The 19,085-nt window shown below is 40.8% G+C and overlaps 2 protein-coding genes and 6 non-coding genes across 8 annotated transcripts; 5 read left to right on the top strand and 3 right to left on the bottom strand.

The window, feature by feature from the left end:
- Positions 1-1,655: 1,655 nt before the first annotated feature.
- Positions 1,656-8,123, top strand: bpnt2 (3'(2'), 5'-bisphosphate nucleotidase 2). Its single transcript, XM_037786877.1, has 8 exons — positions 1,656-2,243; positions 3,528-3,600; positions 3,704-3,850; positions 4,015-4,174; positions 4,397-4,492; positions 5,276-5,437; positions 5,955-6,089; positions 6,918-8,123. Exons 1-8 carry the CDS (start codon positions 2,125-2,127, stop codon positions 7,058-7,060), a joined length of 1,035 nt encoding a protein of 344 aa, XP_037642805.1. The 5' UTR covers positions 1,656-2,124; the 3' UTR covers positions 7,061-8,123.
- A 4,023-nt stretch (positions 8,124-12,146) lies between these two features.
- ankrd45 (ankyrin repeat domain 45) lies at positions 12,147-15,540 on the bottom strand. The gene is made up of 4 exons (XM_037786882.1): positions 15,288-15,540; positions 14,405-14,572; positions 14,224-14,309; positions 12,147-12,481 (listed from the first exon to the last, which is right to left on the bottom strand). Exons 1-4 carry the CDS (start codon positions 15,514-15,516, stop codon positions 12,341-12,343), a joined length of 624 nt encoding a protein of 207 aa, XP_037642810.1. The 5' UTR covers positions 15,517-15,540; the 3' UTR covers positions 12,147-12,340.
- Positions 15,541-15,972: 432 nt separating this feature from the next.
- trnaq-cug lies at positions 15,973-16,044 on the top strand. Its single transcript has one exon. It is a non-coding gene; the product is annotated as a tRNA-Gln (tRNA).
- Positions 16,045-16,273: 229 nt separating this feature from the next.
- Positions 16,274-16,345, bottom strand: trnaq-cug. Its single transcript has one exon. It is a non-coding gene; the product is annotated as a tRNA-Gln (tRNA).
- Positions 16,346-16,862: 517 nt separating this feature from the next.
- Positions 16,863-16,934, top strand: trnaq-uug. Its single transcript has one exon. It is a non-coding gene; the product is annotated as a tRNA-Gln (tRNA).
- Positions 16,935-17,337: 403 nt separating this feature from the next.
- On the top strand, positions 17,338-17,409 carry trnaq-cug. The gene has a single exon. It is a non-coding gene; the product is annotated as a tRNA-Gln (tRNA).
- Positions 17,410-17,996: 587 nt separating this feature from the next.
- Positions 17,997-18,068, bottom strand: trnaq-cug. The gene has a single exon. It is a non-coding gene; the product is annotated as a tRNA-Gln (tRNA).
- A 587-nt stretch (positions 18,069-18,655) lies between these two features.
- Positions 18,656-18,727, top strand: trnaq-cug. The gene has a single exon. It is a non-coding gene; the product is annotated as a tRNA-Gln (tRNA).
- The last annotated feature ends 358 nt before the right edge of the window (positions 18,728-19,085 follow it).

Raw genomic sequence — 19,085 nt, 5'->3', positions numbered from 1 at the left:
TTCATATTTTCTTTTTTTTTTAATTTTCTAATATTTAATTTTTTTATTTTAACATTTTTAATAATTTTTAATTTTTAAGTTTAATGTTGTGTTGTTGGCTCCTAAAAGAGTGAGATTAACATGAAACTACAGAGACATGAGCCACAAACTGCTCTCTAAATAGCGTTTCCCAGCTAAGAGGTTAGGACACACGTCATGAGTTTGGTATTTGACACATGCGCAGTGTGACTGTAGCTGCGCTCAATTTTCGTCGAGTGCAGACTGCGCATGTGTAGTAATGACGCAATGATGACGTATGTTGGCTCCTATTGTTGTTTCCACCCTCCTTGGTCATCATTAGTGATGGGAGTTACGATTCTTTTTAGTGAGCCAGATCATTTGGCTCAGCTCACCAAGAGGAGCCGGCTCTTTCGGCTCCCAAACTGCTCTTCATTTTACCACTTCTGCCTTTTTATAATTCAGAAAATTTAGCGCTGTTTTGACCTATGATTAGTATATGTGCACATATATCACTTAAATTATTCAATATAATTATACTAAACGTTATAATTTCCAGAATACCGTAACTTTACATGCTGCTCCGTTTCCGACTGTCACTCATGTTGTCTGCTATTCGTGCACCGCACTCCTCTCTCTCTCTTTCTATCCTCCTCTTCTTCCTGCTCTGTACCTGTAGACCGTCAGCGCGCCGCGCACCCCCGCCCCTCCCTGCTTGATGGTATGATCCTTGTCTGTCATTAACACAACATTCAGTCACAGTCAGTGCATGGAGTGCCCGTGGCGCAGAGAAGATCATCCTATCATTCTGCCTTGAATTAAAGGGACTGTTTGTAACTTTTTAAGCGTATAAAAGTACCGGGTCGGGACACATGGGTGCTCGCATATGCGCGCTCGCATATGCATTCGCGCTCGCGTGTGGCCGGAGCCTCTCGTCCGCTGCCTGCCTGCTTTCATTCACACACAGCGTGCGCGTCCTCGCTGTCTCGCTCCACCTCTAGACATGAACACGCGCTCACTACACACTGCAGAAGAGTTAGTTTAGCTCTGAGAATATCTAGTGAATGTACAGTGGACGTTTGTGCAGAAATAAATGCTGCAGCTCCTCCAGACCAATAGAGGTTTCCCGTGTCTTGTGAAGTGACGGGGCTCCGCAGCGAGAAACGTTGTCGTCTCGTTACCGACCGGGTGCCAGTGTCTCCCCTGTTCTCTCCGGCTGTGGGCGAAGATGATAACGTTCCTCGCTGCGGAGCCCCGCTGCTTCCTGGAGGCTGAGGCAGGAAAATCCAACAATAGGATCAGCAATGATTCATGGAGAGACCTTCGTCTGGTCAGCTAACATTACTGCTAAGCAGCTGAAATATAGAGTGATATTGTGGTTTTAGCTGGCGTGTGTCGCCTCACTTTTTTTCAGCGATGCTCGTTCAAGTCTATTTAGAGCGAGCGAGCGCGAGCTCAACGCTGACTTTCGTTGACTTAACGGCCACAGGTGTCGCTGTTAACAAGCATTTCTGAAAGTTACAAATAGTCCCTTTAATAAAAAAAAAAAAAACGGCTCTCGGACGGGAGCCGGCTCTTATCGTTCACTTAAAAGAGCCGGCTCAATGAACCGGCTCGTTCGTAACCCACACATCACTAGTCATCATAACCCGGAAGTGAAGTGCTCAGCCTGGTGACGTTGGAGTTGAAGCTGGAAGATGAGTGAACAGAGATGTGATTGTTCCGTCTCTCTCTCGACTCCAGCGGACTGTTGGCTCGTTTCAACGTGTTAACAGCAACAATAAGGACCTTAACTACCGGAATGTCGTTAAAAACAGAAACAATAGTCAGTTATTTTGTTGTATTTCTTCAAACAGTCGTCGGACGATGCTAAACTGGCAGCTAACTAACCGACATTAGATCGATAGTGTGTCTGTTCTTTGACAGCTATCCGCCTTCCAGCTGCTCACTTCAGGTATTCATCTTAAAGGTGAACCTCCACGTGAGCAGCAGAAGGTTATTTAGACCCTTCAGGTGGAGGTGGAGGCGACAGCCACGTCAGCTAACATCTGATCTCCTCTGGTCTGGTGTATTGGAGCTCTGCTGTGCTCTTGGTTTGGTTCTGTGATATCCAACAGTCCTGAGTTAATGGCTCCGATGGGTATCCGGCTGTCTCCGCTCGGTGTGGGGGTGTTCTGCCTGCTGGGAGTCGGTGTCATCTACCACCTGTATGCCGGGGTCATCTCCAACCGCCTGGCTGCCTTCAGGTCAGTCTCTCTGTTTCCATACAAGGTGATATCTAATATAACGTGGCTTTATCTCTCTCTCTGTAGGTACAGTAGCTGCAGGGCTCTGCCAGTCCACTATCTCAGAGAAGCTGGTTCTGAGACCCACAATAGACCTGGTTTTGTCTTTTTTTTTAGGAGGGTACAGGAGGTCTTTAGGGGCAGATAGCAGGTCAACAGTGGATGTCACATAGAAGTAGTGTGCATCATCGGAAAGCTGGGAACCTGAAGATTAATTTGAGATACAGCTCAGCACTGTGTGTCAAGTTGTTCTAGTCATAAATCAGAAATAAACATTAAGTCATTATTTAAAATTATAAGGGTTTAAAACATTATGATAGAAGTATGTGATGCTTTATTATGTCTCATAAGTTGTTGCAGCAATTTTTGTGTTACCATTTGTTACACAGATTTGGTGCTAAATTTAACCTTTTTTTTCCACTTGATAATTAATAAAAATGATCAATAATCCCTCTAAAATACCACATTAAGACACCAAGACCTTGAGGATCACCATAGAAAAAGCCATGCTGTGATTTTGCAGATTTCTGCAAGAATTGCATTTTTTCGGCGATTGCATGGCGAGCACTTCTGATGTGTAAACTGCTCAGAAACCCCCTTATTGATCAATCTAGCTAGGAAAACCATCCATCCTCTGAATGCTATAGGTCTCTAGTTTGTGGCTGTAAAGTTTCACGAGGCTGTGATTATCCTAGAGGTCACCACAGGTCATTTTATACAGTGAGGTCAAGTTTTAAAAAATGGTCTCACTACAATGAAATGGCTACTTTGGGGACTAACATCATCACACATGAATACAGTTGGGCTCATTGGATCCACAAGAGTCTCAACTTTACAGTGATACCCAATATATATAATTCCAAGACTGTTTAGGGACCGCAGTATGCAGAAATATTCAATTCAAAGACTGTAACTAGATTTTACTAGACTGTAAAGTGCTGAATGCTGACCTGAAAGCATTACCATTATTTGGATTTCAGTGGTCTGTGGGGAAACAGCTGATTAATCTTTGTCTGACATGGCAATGGTTCGATTGTAAGATGAGTGAATGAGCACAAAATATTTGTTTAATTTAAAAAAAATACAGAGGGCAAAGTCCAAAACTTGCCTTCTCATTCACCTTCCCAGAGCTGATAAGGCTGCTATAGTTTACTCAGGTTGGGTGTGAGGAAAGGTGAAAGCTTTTCTCAGTCGGTGCTGTTGTGTTGAAGCTGACATTCTTGTTCTGTCCCTCTGTCTCTGCAGACAGAAGAGCCAAGTGGATCTGAGGGACCTGCTGGCTGTCTCAGTGGAGGCTGCAGTGCTCGGTGGCTTAGAGGTAAAAAAACAAGGGGTCTTCATGTCATAGCTCAATGGACAAATGTTAAGTAGGCTTTATAGTATAGACGTTTAACTAAGGGTGTTTTTTTTTCCCTCCCTAGGTGAAGAAGGTGCGTGATGAGAATGGCCTGCAGGAGAAGTCAAAGGGCAAGACGAAGGAGGGAGTCAATGACCCTCTGACTATGGGTGACCTGCAGTCTCACAGGAAGATGTTTAACCTTATAAGCAACACCTTCCCTGACATCACGGTGAGCGCAAATCACTGCAGCTGTTGTGCAGGTTTCTTTTGTTCTGCACATCATGAACTACTGTAGCAACAAAGCTAGAAAACCATAGAACCAAGTCCTTAATGTGATGTTAGAGGTGGAGCTCCACATTGATCTCGTCCTACCTGTATTTGCTTTGTGTTCAGGTGAACAGCGAGGAACATGACAGCGTGGTGGATAAGGCTTTAGCCTGGAGCCGGGACATTCCACAAGACATACTCGACAAGATAGAGGCGGGCAAGGACGTTCCTGCTGAGAGCATCACAGTGTGGATCGATCCTCTAGACGCTACACAGGAATATACAGGTGTGCAACTTGAGTCGAGTTGATAAGCCACACTGTTTGCCAAGTTTTTGTTTGACAAATAACATTAGCTTTAGGAGCACTCATGCTTGTTTGCATCTGAGCTGCAGCAAACCGTTTAATCTGATTCATCTCCCTTCACCTCCCTCTCTGTGTGTCCCCTGGCTGTCTCTCTATCTTTCTCCTCTGCCCTCTCTCTCTTTATCTCTCTCTCTCTCTCCATAGAGAATCTGGTGAAGTTTGTGACCACAATGGTATGTGTGGCTGTAGATGGTAAACCAGTCATTGGGGTCGTACACCAGCCGTTCACTGGGTTCACTGGTAAGTGTGTGTTTGTCTCCACAACTTTAAAGTACTTTAGTTACTCTTTTTAGAATATCTCCAGAACCCTGCATTGTAGAGACTCACTTTAACTCGCAGCTGCTTCGTCACCACCTTAGCTTTCTAATGAGGAAAGACGTACGTACGTATTCCTTTCAGGAGGTTTGTAATCCAGCTTGGAACAAGTGTTTTTTCTTCATAAAAGTAATAAATCCAACAATGAAAGTCTTCTGTGAGCTAACTTTGTATAAAAACGGACAGAAAAATGCCAGGACTTTTCTGAAAAAAAATGTAAATGTCTTTTTTTTCCCCCTGATTCCCAAGACTTGGGAGAACATTTTTCTAAAGCCCAAAACATTGTTCCTCATTGTTCTCTGTGTGGTTTGAATACATTTCTGTGAGATTCAATTTCCGTTTTCTTTTTTCTTTTGTCTTTATGGTAATTTTAATTATTTATACATTCATGTGACATCGCTGCATCTGACATATTCTAATAGCCCAGTTTGTCCTGAAAAAAACAGGCTATAATTGTGCCTGTTTGAATAACAATCTGACATTTTTATTGAACTAAAGATATTTTTCTCTCTGTTGTGAAGATCACTGAACTTCAAGTTGATCTTTATCCCTTTATCTTGCCATCTGCCACATTGTCATTTAGGTGAAGAACCTGTAAAATTAGCTTTCTAGAGCTTTGACAGTTAAGACGTCGGTCGACAAAATAAAATATATTGAACTTCTCCCCCCCTCTCTAACCCTAACCCGTTCCCTTTGTCTCTCCCCCAGCCTGGGCGTTTGTAGGTCAGGGGTCAAACATGAGTCCCCGTACGTCCTACAGTATCAGCCCTCCGAAGGCCATCGTGTCACGTTCTCACTCTGGAAAAGTTAAAAGTTTTGTTCAGGAGGCTTTTGGAAACAGCACAACAATTATAGAAGCAGGTGGCGCAGGTGAGCAGAGAATTATTTTACATTTATTTTACATTTTATATTTAAGTATTGCCTCTGCAGACAAAGTTCAAAAGCTATATCTGCAACTATTATATCAAGTAAAAACAACTATTGTTCCGTTTTCTTAACTGTTAAACGTTACTGTCAGTTTGATCGATTTTCAGTATTTTCGTACCACAGGACATATTTTTTCCTCCAAAAGAATGTACCCGTGTTCGGAATTTGAACTTCTCATACAGTGTTACACTATGGGCCACTTGATCCCAAAGTATCGAGACATTATTTCCCTCTCCTTCTCTTTCTTTCTCGGTCTCAAAAGGCAGATGTTTAGAGGTGTTTAGAGCTAAATCGGTTGACTTGAGAAGGGCAGCCAGCGGCAGCATTCTCTCTGTAACAAGGCAGTAAAGAGGTTTATGCAAAATGTAATCTTAATTTGTAGGACTAGATATCAGCATACTATACAGTAGCACTAGTGTGATACATATTGACACATTATCTCTCTCTCTCTCTCTCTCAGGATATAAGGTCCTGGCACTTTTGGAGATGCCTCCAAGTGAAACGAGTTCTATGGACCAGGCAGATGTTTACATCCACGTCACCTTCATTAAGAAATGGGACATCTGCGCTGGTGCAGCACTACTGAATGCACTCGGTAATGTAGCAACTATTATTTTCCATTGGTTGGTTTTTCTTTTTCAGTTTCAAATTCTATTTAGATTTTTCCTGTTTGATTAAATTGCAAGAATTCCTTTTGGTGGGCACGATGCGTTGTTTACTGGACTACATTTCAGTACAGTCTGGTTCGTAGATCGTGCGGTGGTTGATGTGTGGAAGTACGAGTTTTTTCACTTACATCAGAGAAAAACACAAATACAGAAATATCTCGTGAATCAAAACTGCTCTGACTTTGGTAAAAAATAGTGTATTGATATACCCATCACTTATAATATGGCCTATTAATCTTTATTTATTCTGCTAAAGGTTTGTTACGTTATCGACTTATCGTACGATATATGGGCATGACCTTGATTATTTTTACGTTAACAACTTATCGACCTATCCTATGATATATGGGCATGACCTTGATAATTTCTACGTTATCAGTTTATCGTACGATATATGGACATAACCTCAACCATTTTTACGTTATTGAATTATCGTATGATATATGAACATGACCACGATCATTTTTCAATCGACTTATCATACAATTAAAACGCTCATTGTTCTTTTAAAGGGTGTACTTATATGTATGTATTATTATGCTATTATATTATCATTATATCAGTGGCATAAAATGGTCTTAAAATGGCAATATTATTGTTCATCGTCATTATTTCTGGGACAATATATCGTCCAACAAAAGTAGTTATCGTGACAGGCCTACACACTAAGCTCTATTGTATTTTACATTTTGAATGAATGTGTTGTTATCATCTATTGCACTGTACCAATGACATGTCAATCACCATAATTGTAGGAGGCCACATGACGACACTAAAGGGAGAGGACATCGACTACAGTGGAACACCAGTCAATAAAGGAGGACTGGTGGCCAGCGTTGGTGTGGACCACAAGGCCTTACTGGAGAAACTACCAAACTTGGACCCTGAAAAGCACTGAGGGACACAAACACAGAGCCATTGGTAGTCTGGTCAGGTTGTGGTAAAGGCAACATGTGGCAAGCTCTTTTCTATAACTGAGAGTGGGCTGTATCCAGGCCCGCGCCCATTTTCATCACCGTGGGGACACCAAACATCCGCCGATCAGATGGATTGGAGTCCCCGGCACCGGCACGGGCCGCCGAGCAGGACTGTGGAACCAACATGGCTGACACAATGGCTCTGAACGCACACTCCTGTACATGCATACATACCTGCAGCTAGGAGAAAAAACGGCACACCTTCCTCTCCACATGCAAATACACACAAACACAAGCTCACAGTGAACACTGGAGTCCCTTCACCTTCAGAGGACAACGCTCTAATGTGAAATGAGGAGCACAACGCTGACCTTTACAACAGAACCTACGGAGTGACTGGCATGATCGTCTTTCATCATATTAAGTCTATATTCGTATTTAATGATGCCATTTTCACGGTATCATTAAAGTCAGCTTTGGTCAGTTAGTGAAACAACAAGCTGTCGTTATCTGAGACTGGATATAAATATGTAATACGGGGTTACGGGCCACTGGATTGCATTTCATCAACAAACCCCCTGTACACAACAGTTCACTTCACACGCTGTTAAAGTGGTCCGCTGCTTCAAAGTTGTCAACTGAGACGGAGCATTTCAGTTTTGGATTGACAGTGAATACGATCATTGCGGGGTGTCGGCTCCGCTAGAAGACTCTCATTTACAACTCCACCAGTCGCCCAAATTTCTATTTGTTGGCCTTGTCCGCACTGTAGATGCAGGTGCTCTCAAACTCCGGGTCTCTGGGAGGGAATTAGTCCAACTCGAAACACAACAGTAAATGAATCCCAGAAGGGATCAGATTTACTAAGTTACTAATTAAATGACTAAAATGGTCAAAGGGAATATAAGGGAAATTTGAAAGTCTATTTTCTCATCTTATCATCTTTATTATCAGGTATGGCGTGATTTTTTTTTTTTGTTTGTGTGCATATATAACCGGAGAGTAACTCTTCTGTTGTACAGTATATACTCAAACATAGCACAATATGAAAAAAAGCAAAGTGTAGTCTACCAAGAGCAGAAGCAGCAAAGTTGAAAGGATGCTGCAAGGCTAGAAGTGAGTGCGAGGACAGATGGAAGATGATTGTTTTAAAGGGGACATATGGGAAAAACTCCTTTTTTCAGTACTTGTGTACATTCATCTGGGTATCTGGAGTTTCTACCAACCCACAAACTGTGAAATAAGACAACCCAGTCAGAAAACATGTGATTCAACAAGTCATTCAGATGTGGTCCCCCCTTCCTATGTCACATGCAGGCTCATTAGAATATATGAGAACTACCTTTGCAAAGGTGCACCATTTCTTTTCTCTCAAACCAATGAGAGCAGACTGGACTTTTTCAGGAATGGGTTCTTAAAGAGACAGGCGCCAAAATGGAGCGTTTCAGAGAAGAAGAAGAAGTGAAGTGTTTTTTGAACATTAAAGCATGTAAACATGTTCAAGTAGAAACCCAAAATACAAAAGTATGAACCTGGAAATGAGCACGATGTGTCCCCTTTAATGAACCTTAACCCCGAGCGGTCTTAACCAGTCATAATAACTAATTTATAAGACTTTTTTTTTAATCTTCCTAAACAACCTGTAAATACTTGTAATGAGTTGGACTTAAGCACATGTCACTGTCTGTTTCTCCACATCATCACGTCTCCAGTGTTTGGTTGGACTGTTGAATTTAGAAGAGAATTAAGATGAATCTTAATTAATGTACGAAAACAAGTCCTATCCAATATGTACAGACTTTATCACTGACCGGTCTGCCACGTGGGCATTACAGAAGGGAAGTGTTTCAGTAGTGTAACGTCACCGAGAAGAACTAAATGGAAGTTTCCTCCCTGTTTGCAACCCATTTCTGTTACTGAATAATGTGCTTCACACTCTCCAAAATGACACCCTGGTACAGCACTAGTCATATTTTGTTGTAGATTGGACTGTACACTGTGTAGTACATCTGTACTTGCATGGTTTTGTCCTCTAACACCTTTTCACCTTACTGAAAAATGTCTCAATCACCCCGTTCCTGCGGTCGTACTACTGTAGGTCTTTCTGTACTGTCTTGCCAATATCTGCGTCGTGTTCATCAACAGACACGAGCAACCTGTTTGTCTCAGCAGCCTTTGTCTCCTTCATAACCTTGTATAGATACAATAATGTGTATAGAGGTTAAAAAGTTCATTCAACACATTTTGCCACAGACTGAAGATAAATAGATATGATGATGATGACGACTAGGAGCAGCTGTCAGCAGGTTAAAGGTCTAGTCTGGATGGTGTGATGATGACATCAATAAGTGAAACTAAAAGAGACAACAGCTTTCAGTGAGGAATCCGGAGCTGTTGGGCTAAACTTCAGTTTTATGATTCGAGTGCCTTTTTGATGATGGTGTTGGCCACAGCACTCATGATTTCTGTATACGTTGCTACGGTAACGATGGTTAATATGCAAGGGTTAGTGCTGCAAATATGGCATTACGGTGACATGGGTACTATTGTTTTTGATGGGATGGACATATGAATGCTGTACATGCTCTCACTCTTGGACACGGCTCCTTGTGTACTGTAAGAAAGAAGCAGTTAAGGGAGTATGGAGAAGGGTCTATCTGTAGGTCTCGGAGGCTACACGACACTCCCCCGGGATTAACATACTTCAGACCGGCACATACGGGCGCAAATATCGCCCTCTTTTGGGGGGAAATAGAACTGAAGATCCCATAGACTTCAATGCAATTTGACGTGTGTTCGGATTGTAATTTTGACAAGTTCGTATGCATTCATCTCGTTATACAAACTGTAGCTTTATGCACATGCCTAATAATTATTTTGCCACCTTGCCTGAACCTGAGCGTTCGCGATACCTTAATAAATGAAGGTTGATGGCCGCCATGTCCCTTCAGTGTTCCCCCGTCCAACACAGTGGCTGGATATTGCTCATCCAGACATCTCTACATATCGGATTGAACACGTTAGGCTATGTGTTGTCTGTAAATAACCAACGTAGGACACGACAGGGAAACAAATTGGAGATCAGCGTCTTTGGATTTATTGTTGGTACAACCAACTACACAGCAACTCTTTGGCATAGCGTTATTACTATTAGCAGTTTGTTTAAAGCAGAAGTTTGGAGACATGTTTCAACTTTACTCTGTTACCGTCTATGAGGGACATGGGATTGTTTTCCCCTAAAAGGGCCATGCAAGCGTACTCTTGGATGACTTATTGCCGGTCTGATGTATACTTATTTTAACCCAAACTTTGATCTTTTCCTAGACCCAACCAATTAGTTTTTGTGGCTAACCAAACTGCGACCGTTTCGAGGGCGTATCATGTAGTAGACGTGTCCTGTAGTACTGTGCAGTACTGTATCTGCAGATAGACCTACTTGGATTAAAGGGGAACTCCACCGATTTTACGTAATATGGAGTCATAGTGTGTTTACAGGTGTTGGGGGGGGTACTACTGCATATGTGGAAAAAAAAAGTTTAATAAAACCTTTTGTGACTCCAGAGGGAGCTGAGTGAAATCTGAAAAATTGCCTCAAGTGATGTCACTTAAGTCCGTCTCAGTTGGGGCTGAGAAGTTTGAAAATGAAAAACTTTTGATGGTGTGGAGTAAGAAGGTAGCGAGCTTACCAGACCTCTGTAGCCCGCTGCTATGTAGAGGCTACATTAGCCGCTACTAGCATAAAACACCCGGATCTACGAAATGTTTGGGGTCGAGTTGCATTGTGGGTAACGTAGGCACCAGGAAGAAGAATGCATAGATTAAAAAAATATCTGGTTCTGCTGCATCTTAATTGCACAAGAGGCACCATGTGTATACACCTGAAAACTATTGTTTTAAAAGTAATAATTTACCAGTTCAGTTTCTTAAAAGCCTCGAGCATTTAGCAACGTAGTGGAGCCAACATGGCTGCCTTAAGTTACCAGCTCCCGCCAGTGACTGTAGCAAAGAGACGAGAGCCATTTGGACTGAAAACGCTTATGTTTATAATATTGTATTGTTCAACACAGGCCATTTCGGTAGAATATGACAATAGAACAGAAATAATTTGTTTTACTTTTTAGGCCGACGTTTAACTGGCGTCCGGTAGTCGCTTTCAGTCCAAAATGGCGGAGGTGTAGCTTTGCCGCTGGGCGCTGATGTTGCAATGGCACGAACAATTGACTTTCACTTCTTGGCAATATACAGTACGTTCTTTGGCTGTTGCTGGAGAGACTCTTGTGTTTTTGGTAGCTTTAGATACAATCAACAGTAACCAGTGACAACAACAACAACAAGAAAACCGATTATTATCTCCACTTTGAGAGCGTGAATTGTGAAGTGACCTGACGGAGTCTCGCCAAATTTTATTGTAGCAGCTGTGTTGCTGGAAATCATGTTGAATAGTTCAGATATGATTTAGTCGGCAGTCAAAAAAACATGTTAACCAATGTCCACAAAGCTGGCATGCTGATGGAATTTGAAATACCTAAAAGGGATATTGTTATGATTATTATTATGTAGACGAATGTATGTCTTCTGTTGGTCTCTGTGTGTGGAGAGATGTGATACTGGAATGGGTAAAAACCAGTTGTGTGATTAAACTGAGCTCTCTATCTGACACATGGCAGCATGCAAAGGCAACGAGGACGGGTTTATTCCCTTCAGTTTATAAGTGAAATGGCAGCAGATTTTAAGTGGAAACCTAAACCCAAACATTTTACTCTAACTGCCCGTGTTCTTCCAGATACTCAGAGGTGGTTTTCCTGCCATGTACCATGTTATATGGCTGTTTTGTGTGGGGTGTGAACTGTCTGTCAGATGGTCTGATAACCAGGTTGTTGAGCAGCTGCTCTGTGAGTCTCTCTCATCCTGCTTCTGCTGTGAATTTCCAATAAAACATCAGTGTGCATGATGGTACGTCTCCTTTGGTCTTACTGTAGCAGGCAGATGAAGTTACTTCACGAGGTCTGAAGTCATGTGGGTGCAGTATGAAATTAAAGTAGTGAATAAAGAGTTACACAAGAAAAATGACAATTATACATATCGTAATTATACACGGAAAACAATTTGACCTGCTGTTTTGACAGGCACCCTTAGCTGCTGCAAACAGATAAGATGATCCATTGGTAGGATTTATGGATAAAATAAACACATTTGCAATCACGAAATCAGTCCACAGTAGTTAGTATAAGACGGTTCCTACAGTACACTTGGGAGGGATTTCACCGAGTTGACAGCTTGAGGAGAATAGGCTGAAGAGTGTCCTCCATGTCTTTCTTCTGGGCTATGAAGTCTGACACTGTTGAGTTGTTGCCGTTCTGAATCCAGTCTGACTTGGCAGAGCACCTACGCGAACAGATGCTCTGTGCAGAAATTTACAGAAGAGACGGGAGAAACACATACGTAGTGAGGAAGAAGCACTTCAGCCGAGGAGGACAGCAATAATTAAATGGCAGAAAAGATTTTTTTATTTTCATTATTATTCTTATTCTTAATGAAGTAATGTTGCCTCATCTGCATAAATATGAGAGAATTTGGAATATGCCTTATTGTTTGAATAACAAACATGAACAGGAGTATCAGGCCATGATATAGATGTTATCAGTCGCTATAAGCACCATAGATGTGGGCCATTAGGGGCCTACTACGCCTACTACGTTCTAGTATGTAAAACTGTATGAAATGTTATGTTTTGATCACAAACAAAAAAACTTCTTTAGGTTTAGGTAACAAAACTACAACTTCTTTAGGTTTAGGCAAAAAAAACAGGTTTAGGCAACAAAACGACAACTTCTTTAGGTTTAGGCAACAAAACTACAACTTCTTTAGGTTTGGGCAACAAAACGACAACTTCTTTAGGTTTGGGCAACAAAACGACAACTTCTTTAGGTTTCAGCAACACAACGACAACTTCTTTAGGTTTGGGCAACAAAACGACAAGTTCTTTAGATTTAGGCAACAAAACGACAACTGCTTTAGGTTTAGGCAACAAAACTACAACTTCTTTAGGTTTGGGCAATAAAACTACAACTTATTTAGGTTTAGCAACAAAACTACAACTTCTTTAGGTTTAGGCAACAAAACTAAAACTTCTTTAGGTTTAGGCAACAAAACGACAACTTCTTTAGGTTTAGGCAACAAAACTAAAACTTCTTTAGGTTTAGGCAACAAAACCACAACTTCTTTAAGTTTAGGCAACAAAACTACAACTTATTTAGGTTTAGGCAACAAAACCACAACTTCTTTAAGTTTAGGCAACAAAACTACAACTTCTTTAGGTTTAGGCAACAAAACTACAACTTATTTAGGTTTAGACAATAAAACTACAACTTCTTTAGGTTTAGGCAACAAAACGACAACTTTTTTAGGTTTAGGCAAACAAAACGACAACTTATTTAGGTTTAGGCAACAAAACTACAACTTCTTTAGGTTTAGGCAACACAATTACAACTTCTTTAGGTTTAGGCAACAAAACTACAACTTCTTTAAGTTGAGGCAATAAAACGTACAACTTCTTTAGGTTTAGGCAAAAAAACCTCTTAGATAAGTTTAGGGACAAACACCATGTTTTGGGTTAAAATAACTACGAACACAAAGACAGCTACACATTGTTGGTTTCACACGAGATGCAAGGGTTAGGGTTAGAGTAAGATTTAACCTTCTTTTATACCTTCTTTCAGTGATCTACCATGTGAATAGATGATAAAACCTACTACTAGGTGTAGTAGGCCCCTATTGACCCACATCTATGGGGCTTATAGCAACTGATAATACCTATTTAATAGCCTGACAACAGTCTCATCGGCTGTTCATACTATATGCACTTACCCATTAGATAACATTTAGCAGATGTTTTATCCAAAGCGACTTACATTTGAGGAGCAATTTAAATATTTTATATCATAAATATTTTGTAGCAAATAGAGAAAAAGCTGAGAAAATGTAAAATGTAGGCTACAATGTATGAAATGTCAGGTGTATAGTGCTGTGTCCCTTCATCCCTGCTAAGAATACACCCAATGTTTTATTCATAAGCAATAACAAAATATGAAAAAGAGCTATATTAATAGATACCTTTGATTCCTGATGTAAAGAAATGTGTTACCTTTTCTTCCTTTGTAAGGTTCTTCTCTGGGTCAGAGATGAGATCTTTAACAAAAGCAATATATGCCTTCAAGTCCTGTTTGGCTTCTGCACAGAGATAAACACACATTACAGGTTAATTAATGATAACATCTTTACTTTAATCAAAGGTAATGCCATAATAACATCAGCTACACACACACCGGCCAGGATGAGACAGTCAACACAGTCTGTCCTGGAGTATGTCCTGGCCAGGTCCACAGGCATGTCCCCTTTGAAGGTCTTGGCCTGGGTGTCCGCTCCCAGTTCAACCAGAGTCTTCACCGTCTCCAGGTGTCCCCAACAAGCAGCCAGGTGCAGTGAAGAATAACCTGCAGGGACAAAGAGCACCAGACTGAGACCAGGTACAGGTGAAATACCTCCTACTGAGAGTGCCTGATCAAATATTAATCAATATTCTGTTACTGTAATGCCTATTTCTCACATAAATTGTTTTCAGAAACATCTTGTAGTGTACTGTTTAGCTGTAAAATGAGAAAAAATGTGTCCTTGAGCTAGACACTTAACCTCAAATTGCTCCCGAAGCCATAGCCATCGGCGTGTGAATGAGTATTTAAATGATCCTGATGGGCAAAGTTGGCACAACTTCTTTAGGTTTAGGCTACAAAATTACGCCTTCTTTAGGTTTAGGCACTAAAACTTCAACTTATTTAAGTTTAGACAACAAAACTACAACTTCTTTAAGTTTAGGCAAAAATCCCAAGTTAGGTTTAGGCAATAAAACTACAACTTCTTAAGGTTTAGGCAACAAAACTACAACTTCGTGAACGTGAATGCTGACATGTAGTGGAAAGCGCTTTGAGTGGTCGGACCACTAGAAAAGCGCTATATAAATGCAAGTCCACTCCATTCCATTGAATTACAATATGCTGAAAGGTTATTATGGAATTTTTACCCAGTGATGCCAAAAATATTCTGCTTACTGCAGCTTTAATTTGGTCTCGGTGGACTAGTGGAGTAGCATCTGTAGTCTGATTTATTTACTGGCTTAAACTCTCTCTTTAGTTAATGTTTATTCCCACTCACCTCTGACAGTCTGCTCGTTGATCTGAGCTCCGTGTTTGATCAGCTCTCTGACGATGCTGCTCCTCCCCAGCATGGAGGCTGTTAACAGAGCATTTCTCCCGACCTCGTCCTTCATCGTCCCGCACACATCCTCCTCCTCTGAGAAAGCCTCAGGTTTTAAAAGCTCCTTAATTCTCTCCAAGTCCCCAGACTGCACACATTTAAAGATTTCCTCCTGCACAGATGTCATTTTTGCACACTTACTTCTGTAGCTGCCTTGTCCTGCACAGACTGGAGTTTACCGTTACCATGGTTACAGCGTCACCTGCTGTAAAGGTCATTTAAGGTCATTGGTTTAACTGTCTGTAGATAACAGGTTTTACAGGTAAGGACCTGTTTTATACGTCTCTTCTGTGACAAACATACCAACAAGTGCTTTCAATTGTCTTAGACTACTGTAGAGATATGTGGACTATTTATGTGCTTCTTTTTTAAAACAAAAAAAATCACTTTTTACAATACAAATCCTGTCTTTATTAGCAGTGTTATCCAGAGCAGTGTGTTTACCCAAGTTTATGTTCGCACAGTCAGCCTACCTCACCCTCAATAAACAGTTTCATAATCGTGTGTCAAAAACAATGGCATAATTATGATATTTCCCACCCACAGCAATGGTATTTGAACGCAGCACAGTAGTGCTCACAGTGGTTCCATGGTGTAATGGTTAGCACTCTGGACTCTGAATCCAGCGATCCGAGTTCAAATCTCGGTGGAACCTGATTTTAAGACTGAAATCACATTAACACCCATGACCATTATCAGTTAAATTAAATAACCTCAATTCCTCTGACAAAATGAAATACAACCAAATCCATTTCATCTGGAGTCCTAATGAAGAATAACCGCATCTTCCCGTATAGATTTAGTTGACTGTTTGGTTATATATTTATATAATTTAACTGGTTGTTCACAGTAATTCCGATAATAGTGATTTCAGCCTTAAAATCAGGTGCCACTGAGATTTGAACTCGGATCGCTGGATTCAGAGTCCAGAGTGCTAACCATTACACCATGGAACCACTGTGAGCACTACTGTGCTGCGTTCAAAGACCATTGGTGTGGGTGGGAAATGCCACCACTGAAAGGTTATTATGGAAATTTTCATAGATGTATCAGTGGAACCTGATTTTAAGACTGAAATCACATTAACACTCATGACCATTATTGGAATTACTGTGAAAGACCAGTTAAATTAAATAATATCAATCACCCTGACAAAATGAAACACGACTAAATATATTTCATCTGGAGACCTACTGAGGAATAATCACAAACTTGACCAATGAAGAGACGATCACTGTGAGCTGACAAACACTATAAAGGCAATAAAGACTAATCAGGTGAGATATGTCATATATGACAAATTTAATGTATTTTAGCAATGGAGACTCTTCTCTAGAATGAACGCGGCCCCGCCTCCAACGCTGTATCCAGTTCTCTTAATACATCCATGAAAAATTCCGTAATAATCTTTCAGTAGTGGCATTTCCCACCCAAACCAACATTCTTTCAACGCAGCACAGTAGTGCTCACAGTGGTTCCATGGTGTAATGGTTAGCACTCTGGACTTTGAATCCAGCGATCCGAGTTCAAATCTCGGTGGAACCTGATTTTAAGGCTGAAGTCACATTAACACTCATGACCATTATCGAAATTACTGTGAACGATCAGTTAAATCAAATAACCTGGATCAAAATGAAATATGTCTCTATACATTTCATGTTGAAAACTACTGCTAGCCGTGAAGGTTGTGACCCCGTGACCCCATGGTCGTGCGGAAGCTACTGCGCCTGCTCCATCGGCCCAATGGGTGCGGAAGATCTGGGTACTTTTCCTGTCGGAAGTCGATCCATTTTGGCTTCATGCGCCACTGAGCAACTTTCATAAGAGCCTCCAACGCTGTATCAAGTTCTCTTAATACATCCATGAAAAATTCCATAATAACCATTCAGTAGTGGCATTTCCCACCCACACCAATTGTCTTTGAACGCAGCACGGTAGTGCTCACAGTGGTTCCATGGTGTAATGGTTAGCACTCTGGACTCTGAATCCAGCGATCCGAGTTCAAATCTCGGTGGAACCTGATTTTAAAACTAAAATCACGCTAACACTCATGAGCATCATTGGAATTACTATGAACGACCAGTTAAATTAAATAAAAAAATAAATAACTATACAGTCAACTAAATCTATTCGGGAAGATCTATTTATTGACCTGTACCTATGTTTGCTGAGACTTCACATTTAATTGACTCTCTGTGTAGAAACATTGCACTGATGACACTGCTAATAGAAACAGGATTTTTTCATTGTACATTTTACATTTTCTCTGCTTTATTCCACAGATCAACCTATTTGTCAGTATCCTTACAAATAAAAAAATAGGTAAGAGTCTCCGCTGATAAAATACATTAAACTTGCCAAATAGGCAAGACCACTGTATCACGATAAATATTGTATCACCAAATTCTTGCCAATACCTAATCCTACGTAGTTCTCGACGTGAAATGTATACGGTTATATTTCATTTTGTCAGGGTGATCGAGGTTATTTAATTTAGGTAGGTAGGAACTTTATTAATCCCCGAGGAGAAATCTTTGAATTTAACTGATCGTTCAAAGTAATTCTGATAATGGTCATGAGTGTTGATGTGATTTCATTCTTAAAATCAGGTTCCACCGAGATTTGAACTCGGATCGCTGGATTCAGAGTCCAGAGTGCTAACCGTTACACCATGGAACCACTGTGTGCACTACTATGCTGCGTTCAAAGACCACTGGTGTGGGTGGGAAATGCCAATACTGAAAGGTTATTTAGGATTTTTCATGGATGTATGGCCCCGTTCATTCCTATGAAAGTTGCTCAGTGGTGCATGAAGCCAAAATGGCTCGACTTCCGACTGGAAAAGTACCCGGATCTTCCGGCGATCACATGGCTCGGTCACGGGGTCACTACCGTCACGCTGTCGCCACGCCATGCAGTAGATTTCCACATGAAATGTATACAGTTATATTTCATTATGTCAGGGTGATCAAGGTTTTTTAATTTCACATTTCATCTGGAGACCTACTGAGGAATAATCACAAACTCGACCAATGAAGAGACGATCACTGTGAGCTGACAGACACTATAAAGGCAATAAAGACTAATCAGCTGAGATATATATCTTTTTATTTGTAAAGATACCGAATAGAATGAACGTGACCCAGCCTCCAACGCTGTATCCAGTTCTCTTAATACATCCATGAAAAATTCCATAATAACCTTTCAGTTGTGGCATTTCCCACCTACACCATTGCTTTTGAACGCGGCACAGTAGTGCTCACAGTGGTTCCATGGTGTAATGGTTAGCACTCTGGACTCTGAATCCAGCGATCCGAGTTCAAATCTCGGTGGAACCTGATTTTAAGGCTGAACTCACATTAACACTCTCGACCATTATCAGAATTACTGTGAACGACCAGTTAAATTAAATAAATAAATAATATATATATATATACAGTCAACTAAATCTATACGGAAAGATATACTCATTGAGCTGCACCTATGTTTGCTGAGACTACACATTTGACTATCTGTGTAGAAACTGATGACCCTGCTAATAGAAACAGGATTTTTTTCATTGTACATTTTACATTTTCTCTGCTTTATTCCACAGATCAGCCTATTTGTCAGTATCCTTACAAATAAAAAAATATAGGCAAGAAACATTAAACTTGCCAAATATAGCAAGACCACTGTATCACAATAAATATCGTA

Source organism: Sebastes umbrosus, chromosome 12, assembly GCF_015220745.1.
Source record: "Sebastes umbrosus isolate fSebUmb1 chromosome 12, fSebUmb1.pri, whole genome shotgun sequence".
Lineage (NCBI taxonomy): Eukaryota > Metazoa > Chordata > Actinopteri > Perciformes > Sebastidae > Sebastes > Sebastes umbrosus.
This window is presented reverse-complemented; position numbering and strand designations above follow the sequence as displayed.

Coding starts and splice junctions, on each gene's coding strand:
- bpnt2 (XM_037786877.1), top strand. CDS start 2,125: ATGGCTCCGATGGGTATCCGGCTGTCTCCGCTCGGTGTGGGGGTGTTC. Junction 4,175..4,396: donor CGCTACACAGGAATATACAG/GTGTGCAACTTG, acceptor CTCTCTCCATAG/AGAATCTGGTGAAGTTTGTG. Junction 5,438..5,954: donor TATAGAAGCAGGTGGCGCAG/GTGAGCAGAGAA, acceptor TCTCTCTCTCAG/GATATAAGGTCCTGGCACTT.
- ankrd45 (XM_037786882.1), bottom strand. CDS start 15,516: ATGACATCTGTGCAGGAGGAAATCTTTAAATGTGTGCAGTCTGGGGAC. Junction 14,573..15,287: donor CAACGAGCAGACTGTCAGAG/GTGAGTGGGAAT, acceptor TTGTCCCTGCAG/GTTATTCTTCACTGCACCTG. Junction 14,310..14,404: donor TGACTGTCTCATCCTGGCCG/GTGTGTGTGTAG, acceptor ATCTCTGTGCAG/AAGCCAAACAGGACTTGAAG.